The sequence below is a fragment of the Bombina bombina genome, chromosome 10 (assembly GCF_027579735.1).
Source record: "Bombina bombina isolate aBomBom1 chromosome 10, aBomBom1.pri, whole genome shotgun sequence".
In the NCBI taxonomy this organism is placed as follows: Eukaryota; Metazoa; Chordata; class Amphibia; order Anura; family Bombinatoridae; genus Bombina; species Bombina bombina.
The window spans coordinates 144,605,407-144,627,675 of record NC_069508.1 but is presented as its reverse complement, the minus strand read 5'-3'; the positions used below and the strand labels follow the sequence as shown (position 1 = coordinate 144,627,675).

The 22,269-nt window shown below is 42.3% G+C and overlaps 2 protein-coding genes across 2 annotated transcripts in view; both read left to right on the top strand.

Annotated features, from left to right (window-relative positions):
- Positions 1–22,269, top strand: part of ANKRD13C (ankyrin repeat domain 13C) — a 373,770-nt gene that overhangs the window by 229,718 nt on the left and 121,783 nt on the right. Inside the window, exons 7-8 of the mRNA XM_053693358.1 lie at positions 17,349–17,493; positions 17,845–17,976. Of these exons, the coding sequence (XP_053549333.1) occupies positions 17,349–17,493; positions 17,845–17,976 (277 nt within the window). The remainder of the gene's footprint in view (positions 1–17,348; positions 17,494–17,844; positions 17,977–22,269) is intronic.
- LOC128640913 (clathrin light chain A-like) lies at positions 14,109–14,739 on the top strand. Its single transcript, XM_053693359.1, has one exon. The coding sequence runs from the start codon at positions 14,128–14,130 to the stop codon at positions 14,416–14,418; it is 291 nt and encodes a 96-aa protein (XP_053549334.1). The 5' UTR covers positions 14,109–14,127; the 3' UTR covers positions 14,419–14,739.

The window sequence follows — 22,269 nt, the reverse complement described above, 5'->3', positions numbered from 1 at the left end:
GAGGGGAGTAAGCATGGTACTGCATCATTCCCTCCTTCGTCTACACGAGTCTTGCCCACTCAGGAGGCCCCTAGTACATCTAGCGCGCCAATACTCCTTACTATGCAACAATTAACGGCTGTAATGGATAATTCTATCAAAAACATTTTAGCCAAAATGCCCACTTATCAGCGTAAGCGCGACTGCTCTGTTTTAGATACTGAAGAGCATGAGGACGCTGATGATAATGGTTCTGAAATGCCCCTACACCAGTCTGAGGGGGCCAGGGAGGTTTTGTCTGAGGGAGAAATTTCAGATTCAGGGAAAATTTCTCAACAAGCTGAACCCGATGTGATTACATTTAAATTTAAGTTGGAACATCTCCGCGCTCTGCTTAAGGAGGTATTATCCACTCTGGATGATTGTGAGAATTTGATCATCCCAGAGAAACTATGTAAAATGGACAAGTTCCTAGAGGTCCCGGGGCTCCCAGAAGCTTTTCCTATACCCAAGCGGGTGGCGGACATTGTAAATAAAGAATGGGAAAGGCCCGGTATACCTTTCGTCCCTCCCCCCATATTTAAAAAATTGTTTCCTATGGTCGACCCCAGAAAGGACTTATGGCAGACAGTCCCCAAGGTCGAGGGAGCGGTTTCTACTTTAAACAAACGCACCACTATACCCATAGAAGATAGTTGTGCTTTCAAAGATCCTATGGATAAAAAATTAGAAGGTTTGCTTAAAAAGATGTTTGTTCAGCAAGGTTACCTTCTACAACCAATTTCATGCATTGTCCCTGTCACTACAGCCGCGTGTTTCTGGTTCGATGAACTAGTTAAGGCGATCGATAGTGATTCTCCTCCTTATGAGGAGATTATGGACAGAATCCGTGCTCTCAAATTGGCTAATTCTTTCACCCTAGACGCCACTTTACAATTGGCTAGGTTAGCGGCGAAAAATTCTGGGTTTGCTATTGTGGCGCGCAGAGCGCTTTGGTTGAAATCTTGGTCAGCGGATGCGTCTTCCAAGAACAAACTACTTAACATTCCTTTCAAGGGGAAAACGCTGTTTGGCCCTGACTTGAAAGAGATTATCTCTGATATCACTGGGGGTAAGGGCCACGCCCTTCCTCAGGATAGGTCTTTCAAGGCCAAAAATAAACCTAATTTTCGTCCCTTTCGTAGAAACGGACCAGCCCCAAGTGCTACGTCCTCTAAACAAGAGGGTAATACTTCTCAAGCCAAGCCAGCCTGGAGACCAATGCAAGGCTGGAACAAGGGAAAGCAGGCCAAGAAACCTGCTACTGCTACCAAGACAGCATGAAATGTTGGCCCCCGATCCGGGACCGGATCTGGTGGGGGGCAGACTCTCTCTCTTCGCTCAGGCGTGGGCAAGAGATGTTCTGGATCCTTGGGCACTAGAAATAGTCTCCCAAGGTTATCTTCTGGAATTCAAGGGACTTCCCCCAAGGGGGAGGTTCCACAGGTCTCAATTGTCTTCAGACCACATAAAAAGACAGGCATTCTTACATTGTGTAGAAGACCTGCTAAAGATGGGAGTAATTCATCCTGTTCCATTAGGAGAACAAGGGATGGGGTTCTACTCCAATCTGTTCATAGTTCCCAAAAAAGAGGGAACGTTCAGACCAATCTTAGATCTCAAGATCTTAAACAAGTTTCTCAAGGTTCCATCGTTCAAGATGGAAACCATTCGAACAATTCTTCCTTCCATCCAGGAAGGTCAATTCATGACCACGGTGGATTTAAAGGATGCGTATCTACATATTCCTATCCACAAGGAACATCATCGGTTCCTAAGGTTCGCATTCCTGGACAAGCATTACCAGTTCGTGGCGCTTCCTTTCGGATTAGCCACTGCTCCAAGGATTTTCACAAAGGTACTAGGGTCCCTTCTAGCGGTGCTAAGACCAAGGGGCATTGCAGTAGTACCTTACTTGGACGACATTCTGATTCAAGCGTCGTCCCTTCCTCAAGCAAAGGCTCACACGGACATAGTCCTGGCCTTTCTCAGATCTCACGGATGGAAAGTGAACGTGGAAAAGAGTTCTCTATCTCCGTCGACAAGGGTTCCCTTCTTGGGAACAATAATAGACTCCTTAGAAATGAGGATTTTTCTGACAGAGGCCAGAAAATCAAAACTTCTAAACTCTTGTCGGACACTTCTTTCCGTTCCTCTTCCTTCCATAGCGCAGTGCATGGAAGTAATAGGTTTGATGGTAGCGGCAATGGACATAGTTCCTTTTGCGCGCATTCATCTAAGACCATTACAACTGTGCATGCTCAGTCAGTGGAATGGGGACTATACAGACTTGTCTCCGCAGATACAAGTAAATCAGAGGACCAGAGACTCACTCCGCTGGTGGCTGTCCCTGGACAACCTGTCACAAGGGATGACCTTCCGCAGACCAGAGTGGGTCATTGTCACGACCGACGCCAGTCTGATGGGCTGGGGCGCGGTCTGGGGATCCCTGAAAGCCCAGGGTCTTTGGTCTCGGGAAGAATCTCTTCTACCGATAAATATTCTGGAACTGAGAGCGATATTCAATGCTCTCAAGGCTTGGCCTCAGCTAGCGAAGGCCAAGTTCATACGGTTTCAATCAGACAACATGACGACTGTTGCGTACATCAACCATCAGGGGGGAACAAGGAGTTCCCTGGCGATGGAAGAAGTGACCAAAATCATTCAGTGGGCGGAGACTCGCTCCTGCCACCTGTCTGCAATCCACATCCCAGGAGTGAAAAATTGGGAAGCGGATTTTCTGAGTCGTCAGACATTGCATCCGGGGGAGTGGGAACTCCATCCGGAAATCTTTGCCCAAATCACTCAACTGTGGGGCATTCCAGACATGGATCTGATGGCCTCTCGTCAGAACTTCAAGGTTCCTTGCTACGGGTCCAGATCCAGGGATCCCAAGGCGACTCTAGTAGATGCACTAGTAGCACCTTGGACCTTCAAACTAGCTTATGTATTCCCGCCGTTTCCTCTCATCCCCAGGCTGGTAGCCAGGATCCATCAGGAGAGGGCGTCGGTGATCTTGATAGCTCCTGCGTGGCCACGCAGGACTTGGTATGCAGATCTGGTGAATATGTCATCGGCTCCACCATGGAGGCTACCTTTGAGACGAGACCTTCTTGTTCAAGGTCCGTTCGTACATCCGAATCTGGTCTCACTCCAGCTGACTGCTTGGAGATTGAACGCTTGATTTTATCAAAACGAGGGTTCTCAGATTCTGTTATTGATACTCTTGTTCAGGCCAGAAAGCCTGTAACTAGAAAAATTTACCACAAAATATGGAAAAAATATATCTGTTGGTGGGAATCTAAAGGATTCCCCTGGGACAAGGTAAAGATTCCTAAGATTCTATCTTTTCTCCAAGAAGGATTGGAGAAAGGGTTATCTGCAAGTTCCTTGAAGGGACAGATTTCTGCCTTGTCTGTGTTACTTCACAAAAAGCTGGCAGCTGTGCCAGATGTTCAAGCCTTTGTTCAGGCTCTGGTTAGAATCAAGCCTGTTTACAAACCTTTGACTCCTCCTTGGAGTCTCAACTTAGTTCTTTCAGTTCTTCAGGGGGTTCCGTTTGAACCCTTACATTCCGTTGATATTAAGTTATTATCTTGGAAAGTTTTGTTTTTGGTTGCAATTTCTTCTGCTAGAAGAGTTTCAGAATTATCTGCTCTGCAGTGTTCTCCTCCTTATCTGGTGTTCCATGCAGATAAGGTGGTTTTACGTACTAAACCTGGTTTTCTTCCGAAAGTTGTTTCTAACAAAAACATTAACCAGGAGATAGTCGTGCCTTCTTTGTGTCCGAAACCTGTTTCGAAGAAGGAACGTTTGTTGCACAATTTGGATGTTGTTCGCGCTCTAAAATTCTATTTAGATGCTACAAAGGATTTTAGACAAACATCTTCCTTGTTTGTTGTTTATTCTGGTAAAAGGAGAGGTCAAAAAGCAACTTCTACCTCTCTCTCTTTTTGGATTAAAAGCATCATCAGATTGGCTTACGAGACTGCCGGACGGCAGCCTCCTGAAAGAATCACAGCTCATTCCACTAGGGCTCTGGCTTCCACATGGGCCTTCAAGAACGAGGCTTCTGTTGATCAGATATGTAGGGCAGCGACTTGGTCTTCACTGCACACTTTTACCAAATTTTACAAGTTTGATACTTTTGCTTCTTCTGAGGCTGTTTTTGGGAGAAAGGTTTTGCAAGCCGTGGTGCCTTCCATTTAGGTGACCTGATTTGCTCCCTCCCTTCATCCGTGTCCTAAAGCTTTGGTATTGGTTCCCACAAGTAAGGATGACGCCGTGGACCGGACACACCTATGTTGGAGAAAACAGAATTTATGTTTACCTGATAAATTACTTTCTCCAACGGTGTGTCCGGTCCACGGCCCGCCCTGGTTTTTTAATCAGGTCTGATAATTTATTTTCTTTAACTACAGTCACCACGGTATCATATGGTTTCTCCTATGCAAATATTCCTCCTTAACGTCGGTCGAATGACTGGGGTAGGCGGAGCCTAGGAGGGACCATGTGACCAGCTTTGCTGGGCTCTTTGCCATTTCCTGTTTTCCTGTTGGGGAAGAGAATATCCCACAAGTAAGGATGACGCCGTGGACCGGACACACCGTTGGAGAAAGTAATTTATCAGGTAAACATAAATTCTGTTTTTCAGGAGGTTCCGGAGGAGGAGTTCAGGTGTGTGGTCAGGTGAGACACCTGTTCAGAAGCACCTCCACTGCAAGCTATTGGCGATCTCTCGCGCCTAAACCCTCAGACCTGGGTGGCTTGCTAAGCTACTCCAACGCTGCTGGAACCTATGTAGTGCCATAATAACGCACTGAACTGCAAGCTATAGTGGCCACAGGAACCTTCATCTGCCTTAGAGGTACTGTAATTTCTCCCACTGAGAGAGAAGAGAACTCACGCTGTGATATATGTGAATGGCTCCCTGCACACCCGAATAGGAAACAAGGACATTTTCTATTTTTGTATGGGTGGTCCCCTGGTCCAGGGCCTTTACTAAGACCTATCTTAGCTTGTTTTTTCGAGCCTGGAAAAAACATAATTTATGTAAGAACTTACCTGATAAATTCATTTCTTTCATATTAACAAGAGTCCATGAGCTAGTGACGTATGGGATATACATTCCTACCAGGAGGGGCAAAGTTTCCCAAACCTTAAAATGCCTATAAATACACCCCTCACCACACCCACAAATCAGTTTAACGAATAGCCAAGAAGTGGGGTGATAAGAAAAAAAGTGCGAAGCATATAAAATAAGGAATTGGAATAATTGTGCTTTATACAAAAAAATCATAACCACCACAAAAAAGGGTGGGCCTCATGGACTCTTGTTAATATGAAAGAAATGAATTTATCAGGTAAGTTCTTACATAAATTATGTTTTCTTTCATGTAATTAACAAGAGTCCATGAGCTAGTGACGTATGGGATAATGACTACCCAAGATGTGGATCTTTCCACACAAGAGTCACTAGAGAGGGAGGGATAAAATAAAGACAGCCAATTCCTGCTGAAAATAATCCACACCCAAAATTAAGTTTAATAAAAAACATAAGCAGAAGATTCAAACTGAAACCGCTGCCTGAAGAACTTTTCTACCAAAAACTGCTTCAGAAGAAGAAAATACATCAAAATGGTAGAATTTAGTAAAAGTATGCAAAGAGGACCAAGTTGCTGCTTTGCAGATCTGGTCAACCGAAGCTTCATTCCTAAACGCCCAGGAAGTAGATACTGACCTAGTAGAATGAGCTGTAATTCTTTGAGGCGGAATTTTACCCGACTCAACATAGGCAAGATGAATTAAAGATTTCAACCAAGATGCCAAAGAAATGGCAGAAGCTTTCTGGCCTTTCCTAGAACCGGAAAAGATAACAAATAGACTAGAAGTCTTACGGAAAGATTTCGTAGCTTCAACATAATATTTCAGAGCTCTAACAACATCCAAAGAATGCAATGATTTCTCCTTAGAATTCTTAGGATTAGGACATAATGAAGGAACCACAATTTCTCTACTAATGTTGTTGGAATTCACAACTTTAGGTAAAAATTCAAAAGAAGTTCGCAACACCGCCTTATCCTGATGAAAAATCAGAAAAGGAGACTCACACGAAAGAGCAGATAATTCAGAAACTCTTCTAGCAGAAGAGATGGCCAAAAGGAACAAAACTTTCCAAGAAAGTAATTTAATGTCCAATGAATGCATAGGTTCAAACGGAGGAGCTTGAAGAGCACCCAGAACCAAATTCAAACTCCAAGGAGGAGAAATTGACTTAATGACAGGTTTTATACGAACCAAAGCTTGTACAAAACAATGAATATCAGGAAGAATAGCAATCTTTCTGTGAAAAAGAACAGAAAGAGCGGAGATTTGTCCTTTCAAAGAACTTGCGGACAAACCCTTATCTAAACCATCCTGAAGAAACTGTAAAATTCTCGGTATTCTAAAAGAATGCCAAGAAAAATGATGAGAAAGACACCAAGAAATATAAGTCTTCCAGACTCTATAATATATCTCTCGAGATACAGATTTACGAGCCTGTAACATAGTATTAATCACGGAGTCAGAAAAACCTCTATGACCAAGAATCAAGCGTTCAATCTCCATACCTTTAAATTTAAGGATTTCAGATCCGGATGGAAAAAAGGACCTTGTGACAGAAGGTCTGGTCTTAACGGAAGAGTCCATGGCTGGCAAGATGCCATCCGGACAAGATCCGCATACCAAAACCTGTGAGGCCATGCCGGAGCTATTAGCAGAACAAACGAGCATTCCCTCAGAATCTTGGAGATTACTCTTGGAAGAAGAACTAGAGGCGGAAAGATATAGGCAGGATGATACTTCCAAGGAAGTGATAATGCATCCACTGCCTCCGCCTGAGGATCCCGGGATCTGGACAGATACCTGGGAAGTTTCTTGTTTAGATGAGAGGCCATCAGATCTATCTCTGGGAGCCCCCACAATTGAACAATCTGAAGAAATACCTCTGGGTGAAGAGACCATTCGCCCGGATGCAACGTTTGGCGACTGAGATAATCCGCTTCCCAATTGTCTACACCTGGGATATGAACCGCAGAGATTAGACAGGAGCTGGATTCCGCCCAAACCAAAATTCGAGATACTTCTTTCATAGCCAGAGGACTGTGAGTCCCTCCTTGATGATTGATGTATGCCACAGTTGTGACATTGTCTGTCTGAAAACAAATGAACGATTCTCTCTTCAGAAGAGGCCAAAACTGAAGAGCTCTGAAAACTGCACGGAGTTCCAAGATATTGATCGGTAATCTCACCTCCTGAGATTCCCAAACTCCTTGTGCCGTCAGAGATCCCCACACAGCTCCCCAACCTGAGAGACTTGCATCTGTTGAAATTACAGTCCAGGTCGGAAGAACAAAAGAAGCCCCCTGAATTAAACGATGGTGATCTGTCCACCACGTTAGAGAGTGCCGAACAATCGGTTTTAAAGATATTAATTGATATATCTTCGAGTAATCCCTGCACCATTGGTTCAGCATACAGAGCTGAAGAGGTCGCATGTGAAAACGAGCAAAGGGGATCGCGTCCGATGCAGCAGTCATAAGACCTAGAATTTCCATGCATAAGGCTACCGAAGGGAATGATTGAGACTGAAGGTTTCGACAGGCTGTAATCAATTTTAGACGTCTCTTGTCTGTTAAAGACAAAGTCATGGACACTGAATCTATCTGGAAACCCAGAAAGGTTACCCTTGTTTGAGGAATCAAAGAACTTTTTGGTAAATTGATCCTCCAACCATGATCTTGAAGAAACAACACAAGTCGATTTGTATGAGACTCTGCTAAATGTAAAGACGGAGCAAGTACCAAGATATCGTCCAAATAAGGAAATACCACAATACCCTGTTCTCTGATTACAGACAGAAGGGCACCGAGAATCTTTGTGAAAATTCTTGGAGTTGTAGCAAGGCCAAACGGTAGAGCCACAAATTGGTAATGCTTGTCTAGAAAAGAGAATCTCAGGAACTGATAATGATCTGGATGAATCGGAATATGCAGATATGCATCCTGTAAATCTATTGTGGACATATAATTCCCTTGCTGAACAAAAGGCAATATAGTCCTTACAGTTACCATCTTGAACGTTGGTATCCTTACATAACGATTCAATAATTTTAGATCCAGAACTGGTCTGAAGGAATTCTCCTTCTTTGGTACAATGAAGAGATTTGAATAAAACCCCATCCCCTGTTCCGGAACTGGAACTGGCATAATTACTCCAGCCAACTCTAGATCTGAAACACAATTCAGAAATGCTTGAGCTTTCACTGGATTTACTGGGACATGGGAAAGAAAAAATCTCTTTGCAGGAGGTCTCATCTTGAAACCAATTCTGTACCCTTCTGAAACAATGTTCTGAATCCAAAGATTGTGAACAGAATTGATCCAAATTTCTTTGAAAAAACGTAACCTGCCCCCTACCAGCTGAACTGGAATGAGGGCCGTACCTTCATGTGAACTTAGAAGCAGGCTTTGCCTTTCTAGCAGGCTTGGATTTATTCCAGACTGGAGATGGTTTCCAAACTGAAACTGCTCCTGAGGACGAAGGATCAGGCTTTTGTTCTTTGTTGAAACGAAAGGAACGAAAACGATTGTTAGCCCTGTTTTTACCTTTAGACTTTTTATCCTGTGGTAAAAAAGTTCCTTTCCCACCAGTAACAGTTGAAATAATAGAATCCAACTGAGAACCAAATAATTTGTTTCCCTGGAAAGAAATGGAAAGTAGAGTTGATTTAGAAGCCATATCAGCATTCCAAGTCTTAAGCCATAAAGCTCTTCTGGCTAAGATAGCCAGAGACATAAATCTAACATCAACTCTAATAATATCAAAAATGGCATCACAGATGAAATTATTAGCATGCTGGAGAAGAATAATAATATCATGAGAATCACGATTTGATACTTGTTGCGCTAGAGTTTCCAACCAAAAAGTTGAAGCTGCAGCAACATCAGCCAATGATATAGCAGGTCTAAGAAGATTACCTGAACATAGATAAGCTTTTCTTAGAAAAGATTCAATTTTTCTATCTAAAGGATCCTTAAACGAGGTACCATCTGACGTAGGAATGGTAGTACGTTTAGCAAGGGTAGAAATAGCCCCATCAACTTTAGGGATTTTGTCCCAAAATTCTAACCTGTCAGGCGGAACAGGATATAATTGCTTAAAACGTTTAGAAGGAGTAAATGAATTACCCAATTTATCCCATTCCTTAGCAATTACTGCAGAAATAGCATTAGGAACAGGAAAGACTTCTGGAATAACCGCAGGAGCTTTAAAAACCTTATACAAACGTATAGAATTAGTATCAAGAGGACTAGAATCCTCTATTTCTAAAGCAATTAGTACTTCTTTAAGTAAAGAGCGAATAAATTCCATCTTAAATAAATATGAAGATTTATCAGCATCAATCTCTGAGACAGAATCCTCTGAACTAGAAGAGTCCAAAGAATCAGAATGATGGTGTTCATTTAAAAATTCATCTGTAGAGAGAGAAGATTTAAAAGACTTTTTACGTTTACTAGAAGGAGAAATAACAGACAAAGCCTTCTTTATGGATTCAGAAACAAAATCTCTTATGTTATCAGGAACATTCTGCACCTTAGATGTTGAGGGAACTGCAACAGGCAATGGTACATCACTAAAGGAAATATTATCTGCTTTAACAAGTTTGTCATGACAATTATTACAAACAACAGCTGGAGGAATAGCTACCAAAAGTTTACAGCAGATACACTTAGCTTTGGTAGATCCAGCAGGCAGTGGTTTTCCTGTAGTATCTTCTGGCTCAGATGCAACGTGAGACATCTTGCAATATGTAAGAGAAAAAACAACATATAAAGCAAAATAGATCAAATTCCTTATAAGACAGTTTCAGGAATGGGAAAAAAATGCCAAACATCAAGCTTCTAGCAACCAGAAGCAAATGAAAAATGAGACTGAAATAATGTGGAGACAAAAGCGACGCCCATATTTTTTGGCGCCAAATAAGACGCCCACATTATTTGGCGCCTAAATGCTTTTGGCGCCAAAAATGACGCCACATCCGGAACGCCGACATCTTTGGCGCAAAATAACGTCAAAAATGACGCAACTTCCGGCGACACGTATGACGCCGGAAACGGAAAAGAATTTTTGCGCCAAAAAAGTCCGCGCCAAGAATGACGCAATAAAATGAAGCATTTTCAGCCCCCGCGAGCCTAACAGCCCACAGGGAAAAAAGTCAAATTTTTGAGGTAAGAAAAAATATGATAATTTAAAGCATAATCCCAAATATGAAACTGACTGTCTGAAAATAAGGAAAGTTGAACATTCTGAGTCAAGGCAAATAAATGTTTGAATACATATATTTAGAACTTTATAAATAAAGTGCCCAACCATAGCTTAGAGTGTCACAGAAAATAAGACTTACTTACCCCAGGACACTCATCTACATGTTTGTAGAAAGCCAAACCAGTACTGAAACGAGAATCAGTAGAGGAAATGGTAAATATAAGAGTATATCGTCGATCTGAAAAGGGAGGTAAGAGATGAATCTCTACGACCGATAACAGAGAACCTTATGAAATAGACCCCGTAGAAGGAGATCACTGCATTCAATAGGCAATACTCTCCTCACATCCCTCTGACATTCACTGCACGCTGAGAGGAAAACCGGGCTCCAACTTGCTGCGGAGCGCATATCAACGTAGAATCTAGCACAAACTTACTTCACCACCTCCCTTGGAGGCAAAGTTTGTAAAAACTGATTTGTGGGTGTGGTGAGGGGTGTATTTATAGGCATTTTAAGGTTTGGGAAACTTTGCCCCTCCTGGTAGGAATGTATATCCCATACGTCACTAGCTCATGGACTCTTGTTAATTACATGAAAGAAAATGACTTGCCTGTTCTCATAGGCACTGAATACCGGAGCCCTTTACCTACCTGCATCTGCTCTTGCTCTGGGTCGCGCTGCTCCGGCTCAGATTTGCGGTCCCTGGATGATCCGCATTGTGGCTGACTCATTTTGACCTCCCTCTCTCCTGGTAGAGACCCGGCTGGATCCGTTTCTGGTTTTGGCCCGCTGTTCCCTCCCACCGGTGCTGCGAGAGGGCTGCGGGCTGCTATCTTTTGCTGGATTGGGGCTGCTCCCCCCTGCCCTCCGTGACTTCCTCTGCTGATCTGGCTGCAGGTTGTCTCCTGCTGCTCGAGGCTGCAGGCGGTCGTACCCCCCTCCCACCGGTGCTGCGTGAGGGGGGCTGTACCAAGAGAGGAATTCGTCACACTGCTGCCTGCACCTGGATCTTGTTGGTGGGCAACGCTGTTTGAGAGTAAGCCTCTGTGTCCCTCTCTCCTCCTCCCCACGGACAAATTTCTGCTGCTAGAGGTAAGGGGAAGGAGCTAGCTTGGGAGAAGAGAAAGGGGAACTAAAGGGGATATAGGCTCACTTGGCACCCAGGCCCACACAGGAAACACGGGGCAGTCTATATCTTGGAACTTTGCTCAAAGACACTATGCTGTCCGGCGGCTTGTAACTTTGATGAGCTTGCCTTTTCTCATACCGGTATCTCCCCAGAAGACATTTAACTTTTCTAATATATCCATGCTGGTTAAACTGGGATGTAGATTAGCATAACCTGACTCTATGTGCACATATTTAATTTTTTTGCTAATTAATCCAGAGTTAGGGGGTCTAACTGGGCTCACTTGATAATTACTAAGAGTTAATTAAACTCAGTGTTTCTCTTTACTGATATGTACTGCATTTTGATTCCTGACGTGAAATTTTGTCTTCTCCCCTAGTAATACTTGTCAGTTTGTAGATCTTACTCCCCACGCTTAGGTGCTGGGGTAGGGAACAATTGATTTAACCTAACTGAACCTTTAATGTATATCTAAGTCTGAATTGTTACCTTGTGGTTTAACTTTATAGCAGAGAAGGGGAAAGGAGGGATAAAGGGTTAAAGATCTGTTCCTAAGAGACCAGTAATCTTTGACTATTTAGCCTCCCTTTAATAGTATTTACGCTACATAATTTGGACGAGGTAGCAGAGAATTTACTGAAGGAAGAGAGGATAACAGGCCATAGATTCCTTTATCTCAAGTGTGAAATAGCCAAGTTATTAGCTGTTACTTAGGAAATTTTCTTAACATCACTTTATGATATTAGAAATGTTATATTCTGCAACCTTCTGTGTTTAGGAAGCTTTGTTAAATTTAATGTTTCGATACCTCCCTTTGGATATAGAGGCAGATAACTTGTCATTTATGAAAGTTAAATTGCTAGCATTTAACAGCCTGTAAGAATTGTTAACTGTATATTGCATATCCCAGACTTTGCATTACAAATGTAATAACTCCTGTCTTCCCTCTCCCCCCATTTCCTTGTTTTTGTCCCTTTCTCAACCCACACTAAACAGTGAGTGTGGGTAGTGAGATCAGAACACATACTAGCGACCCCCTTTTAGCTCTTCCCCAGTGAGAAGAGAAGCTAGATAAGAGGGGAAGAAAAAGGAAACAAAACCTTATAGGTCTAGCTGTGTATTGGGTGCTTGTGCCTGTCTGCAACTTATCACTTCTTCAAAGTTAGAATTTCTCTAAATTTTTTTTTCTTCTCAACTGCTCATGCCTTATCACATATGTTCTTCACCTACCACACCAGCACTCCCTCACTTGTAATCAACAATAATTTGTCACTTTAAAATCGCACTTGGTTGTTTTTTTTTTTTTTCACTTCCCCTCACTAGCACTCAATCTCACACCACCCCCCCCCCCCTTTTTTTTTTTTTTTTTCTTTTCCCCTTGCTGGAAACGTTCCTTTTAAACGTCTCCCTTCTCACTATCATAATTAAGCACGAAGCACATGGACAAATTTCTCTCTAACCCTTCCAAGACACCTTCACCAAATATGGCAGCCAGGCACAGGGACAGGAAACTTAAAAATACTCAGGACCCAGCCTCTGAACCCCAACTAACCTCTGCTGGCAACCTATTAACCTCCGAAACTATTAATTTACAATCCTTGGTAACTAGTATCTCAGACGCACTCACACCTAAATTCGATGCACTTAAATCAGAAATTAAGCAAGACATTACCTCCCTAACCCAAGAGGTTAGACAATTTTCAAATAGATTACAGGAAGTGGAGCAGAGGGTGTCTGACCTGGAAGACTTAGCAACACTACAAAATGCTAAGCTAGAGACCTCAACTAAAAATTGGCAAAAATTAACTGACAGGCTGGAGGATTTGGAAAACCGTGCCAGACGAAACAACATAAGAATAATAGGCCTCCCAGAGGATAAACAATCGGAAAATCTTGGTCTTTTCATATCAGACACTCTCCCTAAAGCTCTAAAGATCCCACCTACTTATCACCCAATCCTAGTGGAAAGAGCCCATAGAATAGGCCCCCCCCCCCGACTAGACAATAGGAGCGGAAGCAGGCCCAGACCTGTTATTGCCAAGTTATTGAATTATCAGGATAAGCTTATGTTAATGCAACACTATCGTAAAAATCAGCCAATTTTCATAGAAAATAATAAGATTTTAATGTTTCAAGATTTCTCGGCCAATACAGCTTCCAAGAGAAGAGAACTGGCTCCGATCTGTTCCAAGTTCATCCAGCAGGGGTATAGAGCCACCATAATTTACCCCTCTAAACTGAGAGTGGTTGTGAGGGAGATAACACATATATTTGAAGAGAGTCCAACGGCGGAAAAGTTCCTCAAGACATTAGACATATAACTGTATGACCAATCAGTTTATTAATTAGTCAGATGGTGGACCCCATGGCTAAAATAGCCCCTGGGATAGGGGATTGGAATGTCCCCTTTTTTGGTTCTTTTTTTCTTTTCTCTTTTTTTTTTCTATCCCCTCTCCCCCTCCCTGCTCTCTGCCCTCCCCGCTCTACCCCCATATATTAATCATATAAATGTTGGATAGTCTGAAGATAGTATCTTGGAACGTAGGGGGAATCTCAACCCCCATTAAGCGGAAGGCAATCCTTACACACCTACGGAAACTCCACGCAGATATCGGGTTCATACAGGAAACCCATTTAAATTTAGAGGAATCTTTAAAATTAAAGACATGAAATGCTTGATGCTAACTCCTTAAAACAAGAATCTGAATGGAAAGAAAAAGCTACTAAAGAACTTGAAGAGTGGTATGTCAGGCAAGATGAGATGTTACAGAAGACAAAAGCAAATAATAGGGCTGCTGAAGAGGCATTTGTGAGTGATGTGGAAGAAACGACACCAGGTACAGAATGGGAGCGTGTAGCACGCCTTTGTGACTTTAACCCCAAGTCAAGCAAACAAGCAAAAGATGTGTCCCGTATGCGCTCCATCTTGATTTCACTCAAGCAGGCTCCTCTGGTTCACTGAAGAAAAAGCACAACCGAAACACGACACTTCAAATATTTTAATCTTTACTCAGAGAAGCTATGTTTGAGAAACTTGTTTTACTTTTCCCTTTCAGGACCAAACCTCCCATTGTATTTGACATTGATCATTGTATGTAATTCTCATTCTGATTCCATTTGCTGTTCCTCTTTTGTACTTCTAAACAAGACTCGAGAGGGAACCTACTACAACCGTAGTCTTCTCACAAGCGTGCATTCGTGTTAATATCCAATTGTCATTGGTCTTTTGATTTGTGCTAAAGTGTGATAGTAATATTAAAGGTCTTTAAAGAATAAAAAAAAATTGCATGCTCTTTCTGAATTACAAAAGAAAAAATTTGGGTTCAGTGTCCCTTTAAGTATCCCTTTATTACCCATTCCCTAGTTTTGCATAATGAACACAGTTCTATTAAAGGGACACTGAACCCAATTTTTTTCTTTTGTAATTCAGAAAGAGCATGCAATTTTAAGCAACTTTCTAATTTCCTAACTTTCCTAAATTAGTCTTAACATTTTGCTTTTAAACTTAATCTTTAAGGTTTGCATGGGATATTTAAGAGAAGAGGAATCTAAAGAGTTTAAAGGGACATTATACACTCATTTTTTCTTTGCATAAATGTAGATGATCTATTTATATAGCCCATATAGTTTTGCTTATTTTTAAATAACATTGCTCTGATTTTCAGACTCCTAACCAAGCCCCAAAGGTTTACGAGAATACCGTCCACTACCTATTCCAGCTTGCTCCTGTTTGTGTAAAGGGTCTTTTCATATGCAAAAGAAGGGGGAGGGGGGAGTGTCTTATTTCCCACTTGTAGTGGGCTTTCCAGCTACCTTTTCAACAGAGCAAAACTGAGAGCTAAGTAAGTTTTAAACAGTTTTATACTGGATTTTTATATCCATATCTGCGCATCTTATTCTTTATAGTAGTGTCTATTACATGCAGTTATATCAACATGAGTGTATACTGTCCCTTTAAGGAAGTTTTGACATATCCCTAATGAGCAACTGACTATGTAACTAGTGTTATCACTACCCATGCAAAGAAATGTATTTTAAGCAGTAGATGTAAACATGGCTTTACAGCCAAGTTTTGTTAAATATATAATATAAAGAACATTACTTATTTGCTTCCAGCCCCTACTAACACTAGCATAGAAAGAAATGTATTATTATCCGTTATTTGTAGAGCGCCAACAGCTTCCGCAGCACCTAGGAGCTCATGACTTAAGTACTGTGGTACATGTTAGGGATTTTAGGTTAAAGGGACAGTCTACACCAGAATTGTTATTGTTTTAAAAGATAGATAATCCCTTTATTACCCATTTCCCAGTTTTGCATAACCAACACAGTTATAATAATATACTTTTAACCTCTGTGATTATCTTGTATCTAAGCCTCTGCAAACTGCCCCTTTTTTCAGTTCTTTTGACAGACTTGCAGTCTAGCCAATCAGTGCCTGCTCCCAGATAACTTCTCGTGCACGAGCATAGTGTTATCTATATGAAATACGTGAACTAACACCCTCTAGTGGTGAAAAACTGTTAAAATGCAATCTGAAAGAGGTGGGCTTCAAGGTCTAAGGAATTAGCATATGAACCTCCTAGGTTTAGCTTTCAACTAAGAATACCAAGAGAACAAAGCAAAATTGGTGATAAAAGTAAATTGGAAAATTGTTTAAAATGACATGCTCTATCTGAATCATGAAAGTTTTTTTTGGCCTAGACTGTCCCTTTAAATACAATTATTCTACACTTATTCTTAATCCTACCTCTGGCACTTTCGTGGAACCAATTAGTCTAACGGTACACCACTCTATCATGCTTAACCCATTCTTGACTTTCAATTCAAGGTCAAATATATAGACACTGATTCAGTGTTCTGGAACCAATGGTTTCCTGCTATGATCCTCAAGGGTCGTAAACATTCGAGGATTCCTGAAATCATCTGCTTAAAAGGCCTTGAAAATGGGACATAATGGAAAAAAGACAATCCATTAATTTATATTTAATTGTGATATGTTGCTAATTAGTATTTATTTTGTTTATGGCTAATTAAAAGATTCAGAGATCATCTTTTCCACACCATTGCACTGGCAACATGTGATGAATCATCTACCTATATGTCAATTAGTTCAGTGAACATGATTATTATATGAAAACTTGTACAATGAGTGCTGGCGACCTTGCATGTGATGTGACATGTTCTCACTGAGCATAAGCAGGGGACATAACCGGAACGGCATTCACTGCAGTATAGTTAGATTTATATCAAACTTTTGCCACAAATGAAAAGTTGCTTTTTTTCTCTTGGTATCCTTTGTTGAAAAGATTACCTTGGTAGGCTCAGGAGCAGCAATGCACTACTGGGAGCTAGTTGCCGATTGGTGCCTACACATATATTCCTCTCTTCATTGGTTCACCCAGTTTGGTCAGCTACCTTCCTTCCTGTAGTGCAATGCTGCTCATTCAACAAAGAATACCAAAGGAATGAAGCAAATTTGCTAACTGAAGTAAATTGAAAAATTGTTTAACATTGTATGCTCTATCTGAATCATAAAATATTTTTTTGGGGGTTTCATATCCCTTTATAAAGGAACATTATTAAAGGGAAATGAAACCCCCAAAAAATATTTAATGATTCAGATAGATCATACTATTTTAAACACAGGAAAACAAATTAAGTGCAGTCAAAGTGACTGGACTGATGTTCAAGTGAAGACCTAACACTTCCTGGGCTGTTTGGGGGGCCTTTTGGGGACTGCCATTGACCACTCCTTCTTTTTCTAGTTATGAATAACTAGAAAGACGGGTATGATGTATTTTAGCAATAAACTTGATCTGCTTTTTTTCTGTCTTATAAAAGGATTGATCAACTTAACGTGTGCCTGACTCTCTCTCTTTTTTCCTGTAGGCTTGACACTACTCTAATAGACTTTACTGACATGAAGTGCCAGCGTGGGGACCTCAGTTTTATTTTTAATGGAGAAGCTGCACCATCAGAGTCTTTTGTAGTTTTAGATAATGAACAAAAAGTTTACCAACGAATACACCATGAGGTAAGTGAAGGGAAGGTTAATTATGAGTATATTATTATGGTTTAATTGCGTGTATGACAAGACTTGGCAAAACTGCAATATCAGGTTATCTCATATGACTTGTAGTTGCAAGTTAAAACACGCTTTGCGTAAACGGTGCTGGCAGTCACAACAAAACAACTTCAAAGTGCTCTTATTATGAATTTAAAAAAGTATATTCCTGCCAAATGTATAGCTTTGTATTTATTCTATAACTGTTGTTCAAATTAAAGGGTTGGGTAACAACAAATTCAGCTGTATTTGTTTGCTTTTCCATCTAAAGTAAAGTTATTCTCTCATCTCTCTCCTTTTTGTTTTTTATATTTTCCCTAGGAATCTGAAATGGAAACTGAAGAGGAAGTTGATATTTTGATGAGTAGTGATATTTATTCAGCTACGTTATCAACAAAGTCTATTACTTTTACACGTGCCCAAACTGGTTGGCTCTTCAGAGAGGATAAAACGGTAAGTTATGGAATTTTATTTTGACACCAATATTTTTTTTTAAAGTAGCTCTATTGTATTTGCCACACAATATTCCCCATATTAACACTGTCATACTATGGAAAATACCTTCTGTATTAAGTTTTAACATCATGCAAAGTAACATTACTGCTTATCATATTCTTTCTCACGGGACCATTTCATAATACAAGATTCAGCAATGTATGGCTTTTCCTCTTTCGCTTTCTTCTTGTGCCATGGACTTTTTCTTTCTCCTTCTATCCCTTTATCATTTCTCTCACTCTTGATCTTTTTGCTTCCTGGCGCTCTTTTTTTACCCCTTGCTCTCACTCTTTTTGCCTCCCCCCAATGTATAGTCTGGTCCAAGCAAAGGCGCAATATTCACTACAGAGAAAACGGGTGATAAGCTAGGTTTATAATTTTCTCCTTAAACGGGAAGAGTCCACATCTGCCTTCATTACTTTTTGGAATTCAGAACCTGGCCACTAGGAGGAGGCAAAGACACCCCAGCCAAAGGCTTTAAATACCTCCCCCACTTCCCTCATCCCCCAGTCATTCTTTGCCTTTCGTCACAGGAGGTTGGCAGGGATGTGTCAGAAGTCCGAGATAGTCTTTTATGGAGTGTAGTACTCTTCGAAATGGGACTAGAGTTTTAAGTAATACTTTCAGCATCTCAGTGAGAGCATGGATGAAGGTTAGAGTCCGGAGATGCAGGGAGAGTCTTTCTGCAAAACCATCAGATTAACAGCTCCTTGGCAATCAGCGTTGACGAGTTTCGCTACCTGCCTTTATTCACTCAAGTCCATGTCAGAAGCGAGGCTTCTATCTGTAACTCTTGAAGGCCAGTGTTCCTGTTCCACGGCATATATTCCGGTAAGATCGTTTCATTTTACTTCATTATGAAAATGTGATGTTAATGAGAAGGTAGGGTCCCAGTGGGACTCCTTTTATCTAAAAATAGGAATCATGGGTTAATATCTCCTGAGGGGGGTTATTGAACAGGGGGGACTTTAATCATGTTGGTTATGTGGTTCTATCTAATCTAGCTAATGTGTAGTAATACTTTAGACTTATGGCTTTTCAGAACATTTCGGCCTTATTAATTGGCGCAATCTTTAGATTTGCGCTCTGTTTTTATGACTTGCACGGTGCACCTCGTGACGGGTGCGGTTAGTTTGTGTTTCAATTCCGTATGCGGACTGTGTGGCAACAGTGAGAGTCTGCTCCTTGATGTCTAGTTCACAGGAGGTAGTGAGTGCCCCAGCCATTGGTGGTGTACAAAAGGTGCCTGTTTGTTTTAGTGTCTTTTTTGTAATCTTAAGATGGAGGATTCTGATTTTCTAGACACGGATGTCTCCTATGCGGAGAATGCATCTTGTGATGAATATGAAATGGTCCGGTTTATCCATGCCCATCAATTATGTTCCAATTGCTGATCCAGAGTACTCTCTTCTCCCGATTCAGGGTCCTAAGAGTGCGTTGAGTCATCCGCCCCCGAGGATTCTAGGTCCTGTGAGGCGTGGGTCCCAGAAAATTCCTACGCAGGCAGGTGTCCCTGTGGCTTGTTTCCTTCAGAGGTTACGGCACGATTCCACATGACCATATCTATGGCGCTGGCTCATTTGTATCTCCCAAGTGAAATATTTTTAAGATACTGTCCATGTTCTGTCAACCAGGGCTCGTTGGGCGTGGGATCGCCCAATCCAGTTCGGCCTCCTGGGGAAGCGTGGGCCTCTGAGGTCTCGATCCGGCAAGGGATAATTTTGCCTTCCGTTATAGGTTGGCACGTCTTCGTGTCCTACTAAGGCATGTTTTGGCGTTTCTAGAGGATCCCAGTCCTAGTGGGCCGAGGGATCAGAGGCCTTAGATGCCGGATGGCAAACTGGGTTAGACACTTGGGGATGAAGTAATCTCCTTGACGTCTCCGTTTTTTCTTTCTTTTAGGTATCGGTTACAGTTCTGAGCTTGGGTGAAGGGGGCCTCTGATCTGCTGGTCCGGTTGGCGTACCTTTTTTTCCTTGGGCGTTCACCTGAGGGTGCTGCCTTACTTTTAATTTTGATCTGGATAGGATGTATTTGATTTGTTTGTATAAGCTCACGTCTGATATAACTTCCGTTTTGGGAATGTTCTTTCTCTGGAACTAATACTTGCGATTTTGTGGTTGCATGGGTACTTCCTCAGAAGTTGCGCCCTTTAGTTAAGATCGAGGTTATAGTTTATATTATCGAACCTTCGTGTCGATTTTTTTTTTTCTTGGACCGTAGACGGTTCTGGAGTGCTCCTGTGCCAGGAGGTACTGGCCGGGCGCTGTCTACTGTTTTTTCTTGGGTTCATGTCACCCTCGTGGTGCCGATTATCCAGTCGGATTCTAAAAAATGTCTTTTATGACCTAGTGTTATGGACTCCAGGCTCGGATCCTTCTGCAACATATGGGGCCTTGGGCATAGATCCAACACTTCTGGGAGGAAGGTTGTGAGCTCTGATATAAGTTGGTTCTTTCTGGCATTATTGCTTGAGATGCATGACAGACTTTTTTCAGATGTCATCGTGGTTCCTATAGTCCCTGGGGACACGGAACCGTAGGTTTCCATTCCTCTGGAGTCTGGAGATTTAACCGATTTCCGGAAGTCTAGTATCTAGTGGACGATTTGCGTCTTCTCTTGTGGCATCTCCGGATGACTGTCCTGGGGTGCTCCTAACCATAGGAGGCAATTTCTGGGCTCCTCAGGAACTTTAGATCTTGAGATCAGTTCCGTTTCAGGACTCCGGTTTAGGACCATGTCTTTTGCCTGGAACAGGTATGGACGGTCCTGCTTAACCTTAAAAGTTTGGTTCTCCCACGTGTCCCTTTGGAGGGGGCGGGGTTTTTTAAATCATAGGAGATTAATATCAGCCTGAGGCTTCAGTTTGAGGTTTTCTGACGGGTTCCTACTTCCCTGCTATGGTATCTGATACTTCCTGGTAGACTCCAGTTGCTGTACCAACTGGACTGACAATATTGGGGGTTTGCCTCTTTTGGTTGGGTGGTTACCATTGCTTAATCTTCTTTTTCTCACCTAGGGTGGGGTAAGGGGTTCTTGCATTTTCTCCTTGATTTGGAGGTACCTCAGTATCTGTGAAGGGCCCGTGGGTCCTTGTTTTTCTCGCCTCGTTGGTTTTTCTTCCCTCTCTTGCGTTCTCAAGAACTGACTGTGGCTCAACACACAAGCAAACAGTGTAGTAAGCACCGAGCCACAGGTTCAAATCCCCACATATCTCTTTTGAGCAGGATGCCTCCCAGACCTTTAAGGTTGAATTCTGGTATCAGAATGCTGTGGGTCAGAGTGCTTTCTTCCCTTGAGGAGTGTTCCTCTTATGGAAGGCTGCAGTTTAGGGGTCCTTGGACACGAGCACAAGGTTCCTGTCATGGTTCAGGGTAGCATGCCAATTTTTTAGTAGCGGTCAGAGTTTTACTCAGTGGTTTTGATTCCTCGTAGATCCATCCTTTTTTCTTCCAAAGGTCTGAGACTCTTGTCGTCTGTCTTTCACTAGCCTTGGGCTGGGACCGTTATCCTGGAAGGAAGGTCAGTGACTAGTCTGCTTTTGCAGTATGGACCGTTTATTTTTATTGCATCTGTCCTCCCCTTTGATGGGGGGGACTCTTAGTGCCCATCTCTATTCTGGTGGCGGCTGCTGCCGGGACGGATCGCTCTTTGGCTTCCGGAATTTTCTGGTCGGGAGCTGTTGAGATTTTTCGGCATTAGGCTTAGGACAGCTTGCTGCCTGTTGATTGTTCATCGCAAATTTTGCTCACAGGTGGTTCTGTGACCTCTTGGAGAGCTCTTTTTAAGCTGCTAGGACGGTTTTTCGGTCCTTGCTTGTCTAGCTTGATGGGTTTTTGACTTGTCTAGGTTGCAAGGGGGAACTTGTGGTTTTCTGGAACCCCATAGTTGGTATGGTGCTGTGTCAGGAATGAGGGTGGCCTTCTGGTCATCCTAGTGACGTTTTCTCCTGACTATGGACTTAGCTTCTGGTCCTTGTCCTCCTAGAGCACGGGTGTCAAACACAAGGCCCGCGGGCCGAATCCGGCCCACCAGACCTTGTCATGTGGCCCGTGTAGCCGCCGCCTTATTATTCAGGGGCGGACTGACAAGTCGGGCACATCTCTGCATAGTGCACTGTGATGTGAAAAAAAAGACTGGACTGACTGAGTGGACTGGAGTCAGGAGCCGTGGAGGAGCCTTCTGCCGCTTTAGTTACTTACAATCAGGCTCGCTGGCTGCCCTGCAATATGTGGACCGGCCGGTAAATCC